Source organism: Littorina saxatilis, linkage group LG5 (assembly GCF_037325665.1).
Source record: "Littorina saxatilis isolate snail1 linkage group LG5, US_GU_Lsax_2.0, whole genome shotgun sequence".
Taxonomy (NCBI): Eukaryota; Metazoa; Mollusca; class Gastropoda; order Littorinimorpha; family Littorinidae; genus Littorina; species Littorina saxatilis.
In genome coordinates, this window is record NC_090249.1 from 21,312,131 (window position 1) to 21,331,479 (window position 19,349).

The 19,349-nt window shown below is 44.3% G+C and overlaps 1 protein-coding gene across 1 annotated transcript in view; it reads right to left on the reverse strand.

Moving 5' to 3' along the window:
* LOC138966529 (protein FAM91A1-like) overlaps window positions 1-19,349 on the reverse strand; it is a 35,294-nt gene that overhangs the window by 15,070 nt on the left and 875 nt on the right. Inside the window, exons 3-13 of the mRNA XM_070338793.1 lie at window positions 11,688-11,897; window positions 9,274-9,341; window positions 8,705-8,821; window positions 4,496-4,586; window positions 3,916-3,978; window positions 3,423-3,529; window positions 2,781-2,819; window positions 2,064-2,182; window positions 935-1,074; window positions 722-810; window positions 92-178 (exon numbers count right to left, since the gene is read on the reverse strand). Of these exons, the coding sequence (XP_070194894.1) occupies window positions 92-178; window positions 722-810; window positions 935-1,074; window positions 2,064-2,182; window positions 2,781-2,819; window positions 3,423-3,529; window positions 3,916-3,978; window positions 4,496-4,586; window positions 8,705-8,821; window positions 9,274-9,341; window positions 11,688-11,897 (1,130 nt within the window). The remainder of the gene's footprint in view (window positions 1-91; window positions 179-721; window positions 811-934; window positions 1,075-2,063; window positions 2,183-2,780; window positions 2,820-3,422; window positions 3,530-3,915; window positions 3,979-4,495; window positions 4,587-8,704; window positions 8,822-9,273; window positions 9,342-11,687; window positions 11,898-19,349) is intronic.

Here is a 19,349-nt window from a genome sequence, read left to right on the forward strand (position 1 = left end):
GGCTAAGAAATTAGCTGTAAAATCTTAATCCTGTTTGACTGGCTTTGCCTCCAAAGGTAATTCTTGTGGTTCGGGCACTCGGTTACATTACCTTTTCCAGCTCTGAGAGAAAGCTGTCCATGGATTCGTCACTCAGCTTGCCCACTTCAAACATGGTGACAGCATGACTCTTCAGACCCTGTGGATGCAATCAGCACAAGTGTTAAAAATGACTGTAAGGGTGACAGTTAATACAGTGAAACCCCCTTTTTAAGACCTCCGCAAATCTGAGAAAATCAGGTCTTCAAAAGGAGGGAGTTTCAAAATGGAATTACATTTAAAAAGGTAATGAACAGAAAATCTGGCAAAAAATCAAAGTCTTAAAAAGGGGGAAGTCTTAACTTGGGGGTTCCCCTGTAATTGCTAGAAATCAGGGAAATATGTCTGGAGACTATGTAGCTCTGACTTTGATCCACGATTTTGACACCCTAAATGGTTTGAAAATAAGGAAAACCATCCAGGAATCCATTCCTAAATCAACATTTCTACCAGCAGCACAGTTCCTTGATCATCTCAAGAGTTTTCAGAATCTCTAAATAAATAGTAAGCTTGCTAAAGTGCATGAAGATGATGGACATTTCTCACATTTTCTGAAAGACACCCCTTTCCTTGCCCTACACCATCCCATAAAATCAAAAAATTTTAAATTCTCATAAAAAAACCCACAAAACTACAAACTTACAGGGGATAGATTTCCCATCATGAGGAAAGCTGTCAGAGTGGAGTCGAACATGAAGGCAATCCTTTTTCCTGAGTTTTGACTGCTGGTGTCTGCACAAAGACCAACACCACAATGTGTAAATACTCTGATAAATGCTTCAAAGTATCAGAAAAGATAGATGCTGAAAGGAGACTATGCAAGAAATGCATTTCAAGACTTCAAGACTGCATTTACCTATGGTTTGTTCCAGGCCTGTTGAGACGTCAGAACTGTTGTTGGAGTTGTTGGCGGGGGACAGGAGGTCACCAGGGTCACTAGCGGTCAATTCTACATTCATGGCGTTGTTCAGGTCAATCAGCAGGTGCTCTTGTACCCTGTGAGCAAAGATAATAGGTCATGGCATTTTTTTTAAAAGCATATGTAAGGTCAGGAGGTCACCAGGGTCACTAGCGGTCAATTCTACATTCATGGCATTGTTCAAGTTCTCTTGTACCCTGTGAACAAAGTTGATATGATATGTCATTCTGCAAGGAAATGATTAAGTACAGTGAAATGGTTTACAGAGGAATTTATGTTAAGATGAACAAATGTGCAATTCCAAAACATTAAAAAAGTCTGAACCTTCTCATTGTGATCATTCGATGGTATTACTTTCTGAATTCATTCCTTATTAGTTCAGGATAAGTGGATGCCACTGAATGCTATTTTTTTTAGGTCAATCGACCAATACTGATGTATCTTAAGATTGAGGACACATTTTCAATAAGCAACCATTTGCACTTGACCAATCAGAGATACATTTAAAGCATTTTTGCAGAAAAAGAAACAAGTTCCCTTGTGCACATAAGGACACACAAAAGTTCTGCTTAGAGTCACCCATTATATTCAAAATTAGACTTGGCAACTTGTTCTGCAAACGTCAGCCCTCCTTGCCCACCTGCCTGACCAGACCTGGCCAAAGAGCACTTACTCTACAGACAAAACTGTGGGGAACTGTTACTGACCTTGCCAGTTCAGCAGGCCTAAACCTTATGAGAGAGATGAATCTCATATGCTAAAGAAGCATTTAATATATTCACTAAATTCAGAGCTAGGCATAGTCCCGAATGAACCCCAAGGAAGTAACTTCACATACATGTACTGAAAGACGAGCAACCATTGGAGATTTACTCAATGGGACCCACAACCTCCCTCAGGGTTTGGTTTAAACAAAACATTATTCAGTTTATATATTGTTACATAAAATATATAGGGGATCCGAACTCAAGCATAAAGCTTATATTAACGAATCCCTCGAAGTTTAATCTGGTTAATTATTGCCCAAAGCTAAACTGACCCAATGATGGTAAGAAATGCAACTTACCGTGGCTTTGATAGAGTAGGTGACTCCACCACAGACCAAGACGGGTGGTAATCCAGTGCTGCTGGGTCAATGTTCTTCTTTCTTGCAAAGCCAAGACGGCAGTACATGGAGACAGCATTCTGTCAAAAGAAACGATAAAAAAAGGTATCAAATAACCAAAGGGAAGTAATCGCTCTTAATGCTTACTCTATTACACATGTCGTATGCATTAAGAGCGATTACTTCCCTTTGGTTATTTGATATCTTAACATCGCTCTGCCTCATTCTGTTTGAGATGATAAAAAAAGGGTTAAAGATCTATGAAAAAGGTACAAAGAAAGAACAAAAATGTACCACCTAGCCTCAGCCATTATGACAGTAAATTCTATGAAGACTGAAAATATCCTTCTGGACCTTCAAAATGTCTTTACACCTCAGATCTCTTAACACATCCATGTGTACTTGATACAAGTATGAAGAAAAACGTAAACATATCTTATGTTTGTTTCATCATTGCTTCACTGCGACCCAAGACGTCAATTATAAACTTTCGATTTAGATCTATTCCATGCTAACATACGAAGGATATTAAACTAAAGGCTTAGTTACAGGTGTGCATAAACTTTACAGTCTGATAATACTGAAAATTTGACAGATAAAAATCTCAAATATTGTGACATACTCTGACCAAAAGGTCTCGCTTATTTCCATTAAAAGATCTGAATCATAATCACTTACTTTCACCAGGACTAAATCAATCTGAAGCACACTGGCAAGCTGAAACAGAAACACACGAAAATACTGTAACTCAACAATTTGGAAAATATGTACTACATATTAATATTACATAGGATCCAAAGTGTCTAATTTCTTTACTGTCACTCCAACATATTTTGTAAGTTAACACATGACCTTCTGACACGAACACATACTTTCAGCCTTTGTCAGGCTGTCTCCCTCCACCCCTCCCCTTAATATGTTCCACACATGTACTTTACATGCACAACATTTAATTCTTACACAAAAAGCCTTTTACATATGCACAATTACACATGCTTTTTCAAGGAATCAGCTGCACAGTAATTCCAATTCAAAACAAATCTAACTCAGACCTGCCAATGGAACCAAGTTAGAAGTAATATTTTTAGTCACAACAACAATACAGAAAAGAGTCAAAGATAAACATTAGCCATATAATATATATTCTTCTAGTGTCCTCCCACTTATATTTTCCCCCATAATAGACTTTCTAAGAGCAACTACATGAACTTAACGTTTGTTTATGTTTTTTCAGCACAAACAAGTCAGGGAGTATGGACAGTTATATCACACACAATATAAACTGCCAAACTCAGATGATTATGTCCAGAAAAGTGTTACCTCTGCAACAGTGGTGTGTTCATCAATGGACACAAATATTTTGTACAGCAATGTCTCAAAGTAGTCTCCAAGGACTCGATTCATTACAAAACCTTCCAGTGGTGGAACTGAAAGGATCAGAAAATATAACAGCCATGAATTTCTGCATAATGATATATAACTAAAATACACAAAATGCCTCACATGAAATGTTGTTAATCAAACATGACTTTTAAACACTGAGTTTCATGCAGTATCTACCAAAGGCTGCAGAGGCATATGCAATACTTGCTCATTAAGCATATTCATTTATCAAACAATTTTAGCAACAAATAAGTTGCTTTAAAGTTTAATGTGATTAAGGCTGTTTGCTTATTGTCAGCACCTTTGTTCTCAATGAAGCCATCATACTTTAAAGGATAGCTCATACATGTCAATCAAAATTCTCCCTCAAGGAAAGGTTTGATGTGATTGCAGATGACAGGGTTCTACTGCGTGATCAAAACTATCTTACCAATGATGCAATCTTCATCGGCAATAGGCACATCCATGTATACAAGGCCTTTCCTGTACAGAGCTGCAAAGACACACAAGACAGACACACACACACACACACAAATGTAACAATATCTCTTCAATCATAAAAGAAACTATTCAAACTGGACAAAGTAAGAAAGAAATCTGCTTTTTGTCTTTAAAATGCTTGTCTCGTCTGTCATAGTATATTCATATAAACAACAACAGAAAAAACAAACATAATCCAAGATCACCAATGACTAAAAACCTACACTGATAGCAACATGCTTAACCGTCTTTGAATCCGCTGTAGAAAGCACTTAACAAAAAAAAGCATGAAGCCTGAAGAAATTAAGAAAACAGATACAAGCTGCAAATAAGGCAACATAACGAAAGGTCCCAAAACTGAACCGTGCATTCTGATTAATTTACAATGCTGACTTTCAATTGTTTCTTTCACAACTTCTGATATTTTGTGCAAATCCTCCTATAGTTTTAAGTGCCTTATAATCAATTAACAAAAGAGCATTTTAATCGAACTACAAGCAATTAACAAAAGAGCATTTTAATGAACTTACTGTGAAGAACAATCTTGTCCAGCTCACCAGCCACCTGAGGCCCTGTGTCAATGATGATGTCAATCGTCGTTTTCTCTGTTCCATTGCACAGCTAAACACACACATGTATACATTATTATATATTATTATGTCATTGTAGTAGTCATCACCCAATCATTGCGAGACATCATCCATTCCTCCTTTATCGCCCCAAAACTTCGGCATCATGAAAACGTTCATCTTCATTGAAAACTCTTGAGGAGGTTGTTTTTAAATATTTTCTTGTATATATGTGGATATAGCGGCCAGACTGTGGTGCTTCGGCAGAGTAAAACAGACTGTTCAATGAAAACAGGCAAATAAAACTTGACCAGCTGTACACGGTCAAAGGACAGTAATGATAACTGTGCTGAGACAAAATGGGATCATTCATTTCTATCTTTATTGGGTGTGTGAGTTGTATGATATGTGCATATGTGTTCACACATATTAATTGAAGGAATACAGACATTCCTGACAGACAGACAGAAACAACTAACAGATATACTGAAACAAACATAAAGTGACTGAGTGAGAGACACACACTCAGACACACACACACACACACACACACTGACAGACAAAGAATCCAACAGACCTACTGAGACAAACAGAAAGTGAGCAAGATACAGACACAAACACACATCTATCTATCTATATATATATATATATACGACTTGTGTCTGTCTGTCAGTCTGTCTGTCTGTGTGTGTGTGTGTGTGTGTGTGTGTGTGTGTGTGTGTGTGTGTGTGTGTGTGTGTGTGTGTGTGTGTGTGTGTGTGTGTGTGTGTGTGTGTGTGTGTGTGTGTGTGTGTGTGTGTGCGCGCGATGCACGGCCAAAGTTCTCGATGGATCTGCTTCAAATTTGGTGGGCATATTCAGGTACACCCGGGACAGGACACAACCTGGTCGATATTTCAACACGTGCTCTCAGCGCGCAGCGCTGAACCGATTTTGGTTCCACCTCAGCTACCCGGGCCCCCATACCGACACACCAAAGCCGCTAGACCACATCACAACGCCAAAGTTCTCGGTGGATCTTTTTCAAATTTGGACACCGTATTCAGCTACACCCCGGACACAATATCATCGATGAGACATTTCAACACGTGCTCTCAGCGCGCAGCGCTGAACTGATGTTGGTTTTTCTGTTCATTTCACCATTCCCAGTAACTCTTCCTTATCTTCTCCAGTGTTTTGCGTTTATCTCCCTTCCTTCGTGTGGCTTCAATCCATATTCCCGTTTCTACGTTACTATTTTTAGAATGTCACTGCGCTGTCCAGAACGCTTCCCTTGCACCCGTAAGTTGTTCTTACTGTCAAAGTGAAAAGGTCGAATCAATTTATAGCCACGCGAAAAATACACTGTCACCTATCTCTATATATTTATACATCTATATATATATACGACTTGTGTCTGTGTGTTTGTGTGTTTGTGTATTTGTGTATTCGCCATGCACGGCCAAAGTTCTCGATGGATCTGCTTCAAATTTGGTGGGCATATGCAGGTAGACCCGGGACACGACACAACCTGGTCGATATTTCAACACGTGCTCTCAGCGCGCAGCGCGGAACCGATTTTGGTTCCACCTCAGCTATTTTGGTTCCACCTCAGCTACCCGGGCCCCCATACCGACACACCATAGCCGCTACACCACATCACAACGCCAAAGTTCTCGGTGGATCTTTTTCAAATTTGGACACCGTATTCAGCTACACCCCGGACACAATATCATCGATGAGATATTTCAACACGTGCTCTCAGCGCGCAGCGCTGAACTCATTTTCGTTTTTGTGTTCATTTCACCATTATAAGTAACTCTTCCTTATCTTCTCCAGTGTTTGGCGTTTATCTCCCTTCCTTCGTGTGGCTTTCCCGTTCAGTTGTAAGTTACTACACTGCGCTGTCCACTGCGCTGAGCGTCTTCGGATATTCCCGGCGTTCTGTTACTGTTATTATTTTTAGAAGGTCAACGCAGTGTACAGAACGTAAATTGGACCCGTAAATTATCCTCACTGTAAAAGTGCAAAGGTCGAATCAATTTATAGCCACGCGAAAAATACACTGTCATCTATCTCTCTATAGATACGGCTTCTCTGTGTTTTTGTGTGTGTGTGTGTGAGTGTGTGTGTCTCTATGTAAGCAACACCTGTGCATTGTTCAGTTCTGTTTGTGATGTGGTCTGGCGGCTTTTGTGTAATTTTATGTACTGGCCTTCCTTTGAGAAGCCATAACTTGCTCAGTCCTGTTTGAGTGGAGTTCGCCTCCAAAGGTGATTAACACGGTTACATTCGTCGACAAGGATGGGACTCGATATGGTCAGGATTGGCATTATGGCCACTGAATCATTTTCGTGCTGTTCCCATTCCACGAATCTGGGAGGGACCTAAGCTTGGCGGGTCCATTGTTCGGACCCGGCGAAGCCGGCGTACGGCTCTAAGTACTTCTTCCCGGCGAAGCCGGCTACCCGGCGAAGCGGGTATTCATTCTAGTACATATATATATACGGCTTCTCTGTGTGTGTGTGTGTGTGTTTGTGTGTGTGTGTAAGCAACACCTGTGGATTATAGAGTTCTGTTTGTGATGGGGTCTAGCGGCTTTTGTCTGTCTGTATGTTCTGGCATTTGAGAAGCCACAACAGATAATATAGGGCTAAGAAATAAGCTCTAAAATTCTCAATCCCGTTTGACAGGACTTCGCCTTCAAAGGTGATTGTGGTGAACCGCCACGCTGTCTGTCTCTGTCTCGCGATTCACCCCGGCGAAGCCGGGTATTCCTCTAGTATATATATATATATACGACTTGTGTCTGTGTGTGTGTGTGTGTGTGTTCGCGATGCACGGCCAAAGTTCTCGATGGATCTGCTTCAAATTTGGTGGGCATATTCAGGTAGACCCCGGACACAACCTGGTCGATGAGAATTTTCAACACGTGCTCTCAGCGCGCAGCGCTGAACCGATTTTGGTTTTTCTGTTCATCTTCCCAGATCCATTCCCAGTAACTCTTCCTTATCTTCTCCAGTGTTTTGCGTTTATCTCCCTTCCTTCGTGTGACGTCAATCCATATTCCCGTTACTACGTTACTATTTTTAGAATGTCACTGCACTGTCCAGAACGCTTTCCTTGCACCCGTAAGTTGTCCTCACTGTAAAAGTGCAAAGGTCGAATCAATTTATAGCCACGCGAAAAATACACTGTCATCTATCTCTATATATTTATAGATATAGATATACATATATATATACGGCTTCTCTGTGTGTGTGTGTGTGTGTGTGTGTGTGTAGGCAACACCTATGGATTGTAGAGTTCTGTTTGTGATGTGGTCTGGCGGCTTTGGTGTGTCTGTATGTTCGGGCCTTCCTTTGAGAAGCCATAACAGTTATTATAGGGCTTACAAATAAGCTCTAAAATTCTCAATCCCGTTTGAGTGGACTTCGCCTTCAAAGGTGATTGTGGTGTTTCGGCACTCGGTTACATTTGGCATCGTCGACAGGGATGGGACTCGACATGAAATGTTCAGGCCACTGAATCATTTTCGTGCTGTTCCCATTCCACCAACCTGGGAGGGACCTAAGCTTGGCGGGTCCATGGTTCGGAACTTTGGGGACAAAGTTCATTCAAAGGGGGTCGAGTGTGACAGGGAGACTACCGTCGCCCTTCACAGTAGACTCTGCAGAGTTGTTCGCCTTAGAAGTTGTGGGCTTTCCTTGCATGTACCCGTAAGTTTTCCTCACTGTAAAAGTGCAAAGGTCGAATCTATTTATCGAAAAATCCACTGTCATCTATCTCTATATATTTATATATATAGATAGATATATACGGCTTCTGTGTGTGTGTGTGTGTGTGTGTGTGTGTGTGTGTGTGTGTCTGTCTGTGTGTGTGTGTGTGTGTGTGTGTGTGTGTGTGTGTGTGTGTGTGTGTGTGTGTGTGTGTGTGTGTGTGTGTGTGTGTGTGTGTGTGTGTTTGGAGGCAACACCTGTGGATTTTAGAGTTCTGTTTGTGATGGGGTCTGGCGGCTTTTGTCTGTTTGTGTGTTCTGGCCTTTGAGATAGAAATAAGCTCTAAAATTCTCAATCCCGTTTGAGAGGACGTCGCCTTCAAAGGTGATTGTGGTGAACCGCCACGCTGTCTGTCTCTGTCTCGCGATTCTCGTGTATACAATACACACAGATAGAACCACATCACACACACCTTGACGTCATCCTCAGTGACATAGCCAATGGATGCAATCCACCACGGATCAATGGACACTTCCTCCACTGGTTGAGCAGGAAGCAGCTCTCGCACTGGACGCTTTCGGAAGAATTTCTAGGGGAAAAACATTAAAATCAATATTAATAATAATGAGGATATTTATAGGGCGCAAATCCTAAAACAATTCTAAGTGCCTCACAAAAACATACAAAGAGAAAGGAGTCTGAATTTCCACGAGGGTAACCTCACAGGACTATAAGATACCAATAACTTTTTGTTGTTTGTCCCTACATACTCAACTCTTAGGGAAATGACTTACACATTAGACAATTCAGTGGCCTATAGGTCTATTCATTATAAGTAGGTTTCTTTCAGGCGTTTACTAAAATTAAAAGATGTGATTGTGAGGTTAACTACAGTATTTCAAAGGCAATAAATCTGTTTCTTTCAATTACAATGTTTTTGTTTTCTCTGTAATCTCATGCATTTACAATGCTTACCAAGAGAAAAATGTGTTTATGCCAAGAAAATACTATTACAGATTTAAGCCACAATGAAATACTAACCTTTGTGGAGCGGCACTGGTTCATAAGCTCAATATACTGGTTTCGACCAATTCCAAGCAGTCGCAAACCTTGAAAAAAATGTAAACATAGATAAATGTTAATGTCTTTTGTTTTACTGCAATGCAAAGAAAAGTACAAATTTTCAAGACTTGATATACGCAATTTGCTTTCAGTCTGAATATAAGTTACAGCAGTCCCTACAATGTACGGCCCCCGGCGTGAGCGGACACCTGACATGTACGGACACATTTGCTCGGCAGGGAGTGTTTTCCTTCTATATTTGCCCCCCCTTAAACGGACACCTGCAAAACGTGGACGCGGACACTCATTTTCGGTCCCAACAGCAGGTCATACCTCCAATGTACGGACAGACCATCTCAAATTTTCACACAAAATCGATAACAGAGCAGTCCGGCTCTTGGTACAAAGATCACAGCCGCAATGGCGTGATGACAGTCACTGATAACTTGAGTGCACGTGTACCCATCAGGAGGGGGGGTAGTTTTGGTCAGGAGTGGAGTACATGTGAAGATGCCAACATGAAACTGCACTGTGCTCTTTATTCTTGTCTGTTGGACGTAAACAACAGAAACCACAGTCGATGAAGGTCCTGAGCGAAAGAGAGTGAAAAACCGGCCACAGTTCTCAGCATCGTGTGTCTGTGTGTAACCTCTTTCATTGACAAGATACTCTTGTTTCCCCTCAGCCTTGACCAGTGAGTCGGTTGCCTAATCTGTGAACCCTTCAGTGGTTTTGCTCTGAGTGAACAGTGCAGCTGGCCTCTCTGGCCACAGCCCCAAACAGTACATGGCTGGAGGGAGTGAGAGAGGGGGGGTGGGGGAGTAGCTGGCTAAACTCTGTGGGGTGTCCGGTGTCACTGCATGTCAGCAGGAAGAGCATTGGAGAGAAATAGAGAGGTGTACTCTTCCACACAATTTCCAAGCATCAGTTGTCACGGGGTAGGCAGTAGTGAGGGAGAGTGGGAGCTGTGTTATGTATAGTGTGTTTCCGACTGAAGAGTGAAAAGTCACTGCCATGCCACATGATCGGCATGCAGTCAATAAAGCCAGACAAGAAGAAAATAAATTACATGATTATGACATGCAGCTCTATCTGCTGCTATTTATTCAAACTGGTTTTCAAGCTTATTCTTGCAAAGCATCTGCACACGCTCCTCTGTGCTGTGTTTGTGTGGCTGCTTTATTTTATCTCTTCTTTTCAACACTTTTCATACAAATCATTTTTACAGAACGTTTAAAGAAGTATTAGGAGTTTATTGTTATTGTTTAGTAGCCACAAGAAGTGATTAAGATAGACTCAATCCTGTTGTTTGTGTGTCTCTGTGTGAGTGTATGGGGGAGGGGGTGGTGTGGTCACCCCTCCCGTGACCGGACACCTGCAATGTACGGACAGTTTTGCTATGGCCCAAGGGTGTCTGTTCATGAGAGGGACTGCTGTATAACCTCTTCTACTTCACCTCAACATGCAGGACACAGCAACAAAGGTTTTTACTATCACCTTGTTTCTCCGAACAAGTTGCATTAATTAATGACTATCACTATCAGCAGCAGTATTCCTATTCTTTCTTTTTTCTTCTTTTTTTCTCTTTCTCTTTCTCTTCTTCTCTCTCTCCTCTTCTTCTCTTTCTCTTCTTCACTCTCACCTCTTCTCTTCTTTTTTTTTCTCTCTCTTCTTCATGCATTTATTTTTATTTTATTTTGTTTCATCCTCTTTTTGCTTGTCCCGACGCTTGTTCCTTCTCCCAGTATGCTCCCACGCCGCCCCGTCCCAGCACCCACTGCAACATCCACCCCTGAACTTCGTTCCGCCGCCAGACTTTGTCGAATCAATGAGCCCCCAGTGTTGGTCAGACACCTGGGCACCCTCACTAATTTTACAGACACTCCAGGGAAGGATGTCAGGCCGCTGCGGTAGGCTACCCTCGGAAGATGACACTGCACAGCTGCTGAGTCACTTCGCCGGTGTTCAGTATTGGTCCTGTTCCTGGCCAGGAAACACAGGCACCGCTACCTACTAAGCCCTCTACTTACGACACTGACTGTTAAGTCGCGGAGCCAGACTGAGTGAGCGTCTCCTCAGAGAGCAGACCGCCACTGCGTCCCTCCGTCGACCCCCCTGGAGCATCCCAGGCTGGCAGCAGAATATTCAGGGATGGCTGTGAACAGGAACACTGGGACCAAGGTCACCATGAGAGCCCTGAGCAGGAAGGGTCACAAGAATCGAGACAAGTTTTTTTTTTCTCCGCGCTTTCAGAGTCAATCGCATTCGTGAAGTGAATTATTACTATTCTAACATGACAGAACAACAGCATAAATGAACCAAAGATCCTTTCACACTCCTCTTACCCCCCCCCCCCCCCCCCCCCCCCCCTCCCTCTCACCACACATACTTACAATCAGCAGCAGTAAAGTTGGGCAAGGAGTCATAGCTCTTCTCCTGCAGCATGATGTCTTGCATCATGTTGATGTAGTACATGAAGGGCGTGTTGCGCAGACCCTTGACGATGACATCGGACAGGTGGTAGGGGTACAGCATCAGGTGCTCCCGGCTGTACTGCATCAGATCCTCATAGTAGCGACGCTCATCCTTGCGCACTGTCTTGACTGTACACACCAAGTCATCAATGTTGTCAGAGACATAGAAAGATGTATATATCTCTTATGTTGTGAACCATACGGAGTTGTTTATTCGAAAATTTCAAGAGTAAATTTTCATTTGATAAATATACTTGATAAATTACAATTAAATTACATATATCTTACTCCAAATCTCATAAATAGCATTTTACTTCAGTTGAGTGCTAAAACGTTGGACACGCTTCCCTGGTAACACTAAGGGAAGCCACTCCCCCCAAAAAAACATCACGTAACCATGGTCACCAGACCACGTGATCTATGAGGGTAAGCTCCCCTTGAAGCCACGTGACACGCGGCCGCCATATTGCTTCACACTTCTCTTCCAACGCTGAGCAAACTTATAGCGGGATAGGTGGGAGCAGGGATCGCGTTTACCGGTAATTTCCGGTATTTTACCGGTTAAGATTCGCCAATACCGGAAAAAAAAGTGGATGTCGGTCAGACGTACCGATTGTTATTTGGTTTGACCGGTAAAAAAAAAAGTAGTAATTACAAAAATCGTTTGTCAGTTCGAGAGAGAGAGAGAGAGAGAGAGAGAGAGAGAGAGAGAGAGAGAGAGAGAGAGAGAGAGAGAGAGAGAGAGAGAGAGAGAGAGACTCAGAGAGAGAGAGAGAGAGAGAGAGATTTGGATGGCTTGTTGTGACAGCGCTACAATGTTGCGATTATGTCTCCATTGATGACACTTGATGTCAAGGTGTCAAACATGACGTCAAAAATAACAAGGAGGCGAGCTCCGAAATGTCTTTCAGTACGATTGTGCCAGATCTAAAGTATTTGCTAGCAGATTATTTGAGCAATGTAGGTGGTCAGGGAGCGAAGAAATCTTTCTTGTCGCCGAGAAAAAGATATACACACACAGACATCATACTTTTCGCGCCATTTCTTTCGGTTCTCGGTCCATCGTAAAATCTTTATGAGAAACTGAAAGACAATAAGGGACGGCGTCTAACTATAGCCGACATAGCATCATACCGGGAAATCACGTACTCACACCAGCTTAGATCTTTGTCTACATACAGTTGATTATTGTGAGGCGAGTCGATTGCGATGAAGAAGCAACGATCTTTACTGTCTTTTCTACCCCCAAGAGGTGAGAAAAGGCCTTTGAATGAAGGAACTGAAAGTGAAAGTACTTCACGGCTCTCTCTCTCTCTCTCTCTCTCTCTCTCTCTCTCTCTCTCTCTCTCTCTCTCTCTCTCTCTCTCTCTCTCTCTCTCTCTCTCTCTCTCTCTCTCTCTCTCTCTCTCTCTCTCTCTCTCTCTCTCTCTCTCTCTCTCTCTCTCTCTCTCTCTCTCTCTCTCTCTCTCTTACAGCGGCTGCTGATGTGTCACTGTCAAGTTGTGCGACAGTTGCTTTGAGGGGGGGAGAAAAAACGTCCGCATATCACTGACATTGATTTAATGTATTGTAAGTCATTGTTTGTCTTTTACTGGTTGCCTTGGCAAGCTTACCGATTTTCGTGAGAGCCTTGTAGCCAGCTCATGACGTCATACCGGTTTGAAAAATACCTAGCGCGATCACTGTGGGAGGGTATTTGGTATGAGATTTGGGTAAGTATATTTATCAAATGAAAATTTACTCTTGAAATTTTCGATTAAATTACATATATATATATCTTACTCCAAATCTCATAAATAGCAGAATGCTACTAAAGGAGGAGGGATTACTCAACCTAGGATCTAGAAAGAGCTTGCCCGGCAACTACCACTGCTGGTAGAACACTGTAAACATTAGGACGTGAACCCGGCACGTCTAACAGGAAGAAGTTCAGAAAGATGTCGTCTGACTTCCAAAATACAGCTCCAAGGACCTCAGAGAGCCGTCTGGAGTTCAGGACAGCAAGTAAAGAGGCCCATGCACAAGTTTCATGCGTCCTCGTCAAAGAGAGAGGCAGGACAACTAGGTCACCCCCCCCCCACCTTATTTTGCTGCCACCACACATAAGCCTGTTTGATGAGGGTGGAAGCCCATTTAGCCAATGTAGACTTTGCAATATCTTTGTCTCGGGTAGTGTTTGTGGAAATAAACAATAGCTTCTGAGTGCTGGATCTGATGTGGTTCGTGCTAGACAAATTGAAAGCACGGACAGGGCAGTTAACAAGGTCAGGATCCCCAGGGGCTAAAACGTTAGACAGTGGAGAGATCGTAAAAACAGGGGACTGCCGATCAGGTCTTTGATTTAGCCAGGAAGTCTGGTCTAAAAATAAGAGATATGGAACCATCTGATAGAAAAGAAATGTCTTTGTAAGCCGGACAGAGCATGTACTTCACTACCTCTTCTGGCCGTAGCTAGTAAACATAACATGAGTGTTTTGCGAATTAGAATCGGGAGCTTCGCAGAACGCAGAGGTTCAAACTCCGATGATCCAAGAAGCTCAAGGATAAGGAAGAGATCCCATGCAGGGACTGGTATCTAAGACTTAAAGTCTACAATCGAGGAGTCTTTCAGCACCGAGGCTATAGCTCCGCCAAGATTGATGATATTTCTTTCTTTATTTGGTGTTTAACGTCGTTTTCAACCGTTCAAGGTTATATCGCGACGGGATGGATGATATGGCCTAAATGCTTTAAACGTAGACGAGATAGCCGACCTTCTGACCCTAAGCGAAGAAGCCGACCAACTTTGCAATGACAACCATGACAGAAGGTTTGCAACTTGCAATGATCTACGAGCCACTGGATTGACTCCGTTCGAAGCACGCCAACGAGTCCAAGCAATCTAATGAGAGGAGTATTACAGATCTCGTAGAAATTATGTGTGCCTCTTGAACCAAGGAAGCCGTCATGTCCGAAGCGACAGAGTGTTTGAGTGCGTTCCAGATCTGCCTTTCTGAGCACTTTGCAAGGAGGGACGGTGGAGGGAATGCGTAGGCTGACAGGCCTGACCAGACCAACTCCAGGGCGTTGACCGCCCATGCCTCCGGGTCCGGAAACGGTTATATGAACAGAGGGAGTCTCCTTGAAAACCGCCTCGCAAAAAGATCGATCATCAGTTTGTCGATGTGAGCCCAAAGGCGCTGGTGGGCATGATGAGTAATAAGACACGTGAGGACCGGCTCAGTGCATTTGCCAGGACTTTGAGACGGCCTGGGAGATGTTTCGCGGACAATGTGGTTCTATGCTGCCGAAACCAGACCAGAATCTGGCAAATTCTGATCAACAGAGAGGGAGAGCGCACTCCGCCCTGATATGTGGCTACTGTGGAATTCTCCGTGAGAATGCGAACATGTCTGCTCAGCAGATAAGGCAGAAGACCCAGGAGACCCAGGAGACTGCCTCCAGTTCGAGAACATTGATGTGATCTTGTGCCTGAACAGCATTCCAGAGGCCTGAGGCCGTATGCTGTCCCAGGTGTGCACCCCATCCCGATAGGGACGCGACTGTGCAAAGATCTGCACTGGAGGGAGGAGGGACAGTGGTTTCACTGTTAGTCCAGACTCCGAATCGAATCTTAGAGTTTAGTCCTCTCCTGAGAGCAGGCCGAACCGTCCAAGCCACAGTGTCGAATCTCATGCCCAGATAGGTGAATACCTAGTACCTGGGCAGGGGAGTGATCCGACTTGGCCTGATTGATCACAAAGCCCGTGTCTAGAGATAGACGCAGGGCGATGTGAGTATGGGAAAGGCAAAGTTCCCGAGACTAAGTATGAGTCAGCCTTCAAAGTAAAGCTCTTTGCCTGTTCCGAGCACATAGCTGTCTCACAACCACAGAGAAGATCCATGGCATGAGTGACAGACCGAAGGGCAGGGCCCTGAACTGATAAGCTTTGTCTCCCCATCAGAGACGCAGCCACTTTCTGTCCATGCGGTGAAAGAGAATATGAAAGTACGTGTCTGTTAAGACTATAGACGTGACCCAATCACCTGGGCGAAGGGCGTACCTGACCGTCGCTGGTGTTTCCATTATGAAACTGATCTCTCTCAGAAAAGCGTTCAGGGGGGATAGGCCCAGCACTGGAAGCCGCCCCCCTGATGCCTTGTGGACCACGAAGATCCGATCATAAAAGCCCGTGGAGAAATGATTGATCATTTCTTCCACGGCTTGTTTCTGCAATAACGCCAGAATCTCAGTGTTGATAACCGTGACCGATTCTAAGTTGGCAGGAAATGAAAACTGGGGTAGAACTCTGGTAAGAGGCGCTTTGTCCTCTCGCCAGAGCAGCCGGAACCCCGATCTGATTATCCCTACGATCCATTGCTGGGTACATAATGTATCCAGCAACAGAGAACCCGAGATGGGTAGCCCGCCACCGCAGGGATGGAAGCTGTAGGGATAAACTGATCAGAGATGCATCATAGTGGGTTGGGCTTGCGCCCAGACCCCCGAGACTTGCTGAAGGAGGGCTTCTTATTTGGATTCTTCTTCTTCTTCTTCGTCGTTCACTAATTTTGTGATTTGCGTGATGCAGCGCTTTTTGGCACCCAGGGGGTCCCGCATCTCCGACTTCGGCCTTGGACGTTGGTCAGGGGTCCCTCCCCTAGACCAATTGCCTTCCTGGGCTGTTGAGCTTGGTCTGCCCGTGGTTCTATTTCGAAGTTTTCCTTCTCCTAGACTGGTTACCTGCCAGGGTTGACGAGTCCAGTCTACCCATTTGGAGGTTGCTGAGATGACCGCTTGTGTCCTTGGGCCTCTGTGCCGTCACACCGGTACTGTCCAGCACACCTCCGTCTTCACCAGAGCCCTGTTAGCCAGCAACCAACCTGTCCGCCAAGGGAGAGCCCTACCAGTATACTTCTCACAATGAAAAATCACCCCCATGTTTTAGGGACAGTGGGATTTCAGCGATTTTCTTCCGACGGCATAGCTTGGTTCTGATTCACCACCATACCACGATGAGGAGGGGATGGTCTTTATGGTGGCTTATTTGGATAATTAGCACTCCTTCCGCGGTCTCTAGCACAACCAGAAAATAGTTGTTTAGAGCCGCCTGCAGCCAAAAAGGCCATGGGGGCAGATGAACCAGATTGTTTGGTAATAGGTTGACCAGCAGAGCGTTGCGTAAACTTTGCAAACTCCGAGTCTGTCACTTCTTGTGTGTCTTTGTGCGGTGCATCAAGGCACAAAAGACCCAGTAGAGCGTCGCCTGTAAACAGGAGGTGCGTAAAGAGTCAATCGTTCTACGATCGTGCAGTCTAGACTCAGAGGAAATAACTCTCCGGGTAAGGACTGCGTGAGCGTAGAGCTTGGCCAAGGAAGACATTTGTTATGCTGACACTATTGCCAGCGCAGACAAAAGAGAAAGAGAGGCCACATCCTGCTCGCTTGCGTCGTTTTTGAACTCAAAAGGTTCAAGAGAAGAGGTAAGCGAACGAAACAAAGATCGCAACAAAGCCTCAGACAAGAGACGCAAGTTCCAGCGATGACCTTCCTGCTTCCTCCAATCCAAGAACGGATTCAGAGTAAGCAAAGAACTTATCCTTTAAAAAAGAATCAAACCAAAGAGACCCACTCGCCGGAGTCACCGTAAGAGGTGCTCTCGGCAATGCAAAAGTCTGAATAAACCTCAAGAGTTGTCTTAAAACCAATTTCTTGTGAGAAGAGTGGCGAAACACAGAGGCCTGATGTTCCGTGGCAAGCCATGGTTCCACTGAAGAAGGAGATGGCCGTGCGCCACAAACGAAGGAACTGGCCGGAGAAGCATGCTACTACTCTTAGGTGAGTTAGCAGCTAACACCTACGCCATCTCATAGGCTACCGATGGGAATTCGTAAAATCGAAAACCCGAGGAAGCAGGCTGCGATGGAATAAAATCATCGATCGCTGTCTTCGGAGGATAGGTAGCATCAACTGCTGCAACCATTCCTTCCGGAAAAATCTCGAAGTCACCACCGCTGCTAAAGCAAAGGAAAGATGAAACTTCGCCGGTAACCGGAAACTTTACCCTTCGTCTGGAACGGAAGTCGCACTTCCTTAACCGAAGAAGCAGTGTTCCGCAAGCATCACTGTCAACAGTAACCGGAAAAGAGTGAGGGCGTCCACCGGAAGTGTAAGCCTCACAGACATCTGGACAATGCCGTCTTCGTGTTCCGCGAGCGGAAGTGAAGATGCTTGTGCAATCGAAGAAACGTGATACAGTTCACGATCTCGACGCACGCCGGAAAGCGGAAACTTTCCTCTTCGTCCGGAACGGAAGTAGCACTTCCGTAAACCGAAGAAGCATCCTGCGCGGCAGCGCAGTCTTCCAGTAGGAAATCGTGTCCAGTACGCCAAGCGTCACTGTCAACGGTAACCGGAAACAAGTGAGGGCGTCCACCGGAAATGTAAGCCTCTCCTGACATCTGGTCAATGTCTTCTTCTTGTTCCGCAAGCGGAAGTGAAGATGCCTGTGCAGCCGAAGAAAAGTGAGGAATCTCCAATCTAGACACACTCCCTGTGGGATGGCACAAGTAACGCCCTCGAGACGGGAGGAAGTTCCCGCTGTTGGACGCACTTGAGAGTCACGTTCGTCACCCACTGTCACGGAACGGCAGCTGACTACTTGTGCTCAACCAGTCATACCTTGTCGGTTAGGGAAACCGGAAGACAGGTCCTTGCACGGAAACAGCAACTCGTCAAGACTGGAAGTCGAAGCACCATCTAGAACGTCGGCCGACGTAACAGTGGCAGAAGGAAGTCACATACATGACAACAACTCAACACCGACAACTCTAGAGGAAAGTTTGGAAGAAGGGAGCTGGCAGCTCGCCATTCCTCCACAAAATGTCCTTAAACTTACATGCAAAAGTCTGAACATTGTTCTGACACCTGCTCTTTGACTAAAGGAGCGTTGCTGGCAGAAATACTGTTAAGTTCAGGAGGTGGAGAAACCACTGGTAAAACAGTAGCGAATCAAAGACTACGATAAATGTAGCCGAAGTGGCTGGGTCAACAACTTGCACAGAAGGCTAGGTAAAGGTTTCTTCGCCGACCGCTTAGAAGGTGAAACAAGCTCCACGTGCGTAGAGCTGCGCTTCTTTGCATCTTAACAGACATGTTGACCACTGGAAAAGTTCTAGAAATACAAATTCTAAAACCGAAATTTCCCTTGCCTAGAAACGAAAGCAGGAAAGATCTCACCCGTGAGTAAGGACGAAGAGAACCAGGGAAAATTCAACCAACCAAGGTTGAAAAGGGCAACAAAAGCCCGGAGCGTGAGTCCAAGTACGTCTGTTTTCATTGGTGTTTATTGACTAATATATATATAAATTAAACCAGCTGTAATTATTGTAATTGAATTCATCATTATATATATCAAATGTTCTTTTTTTCTTTGCTTGTTCTTTGGGCTACTGCCTAAACTTTCAGTACATCATGCCCAGGGGCGGACGAGGGGGGGGGGGGGTTTCCGGAATTCCCCCCCCCCCCCCAGCCAAAAAATAAAAATTGTGTTTTTTGGGGTTGAGTTTCAATTTTTGGGGTATTAATTAATCAGTGACAAA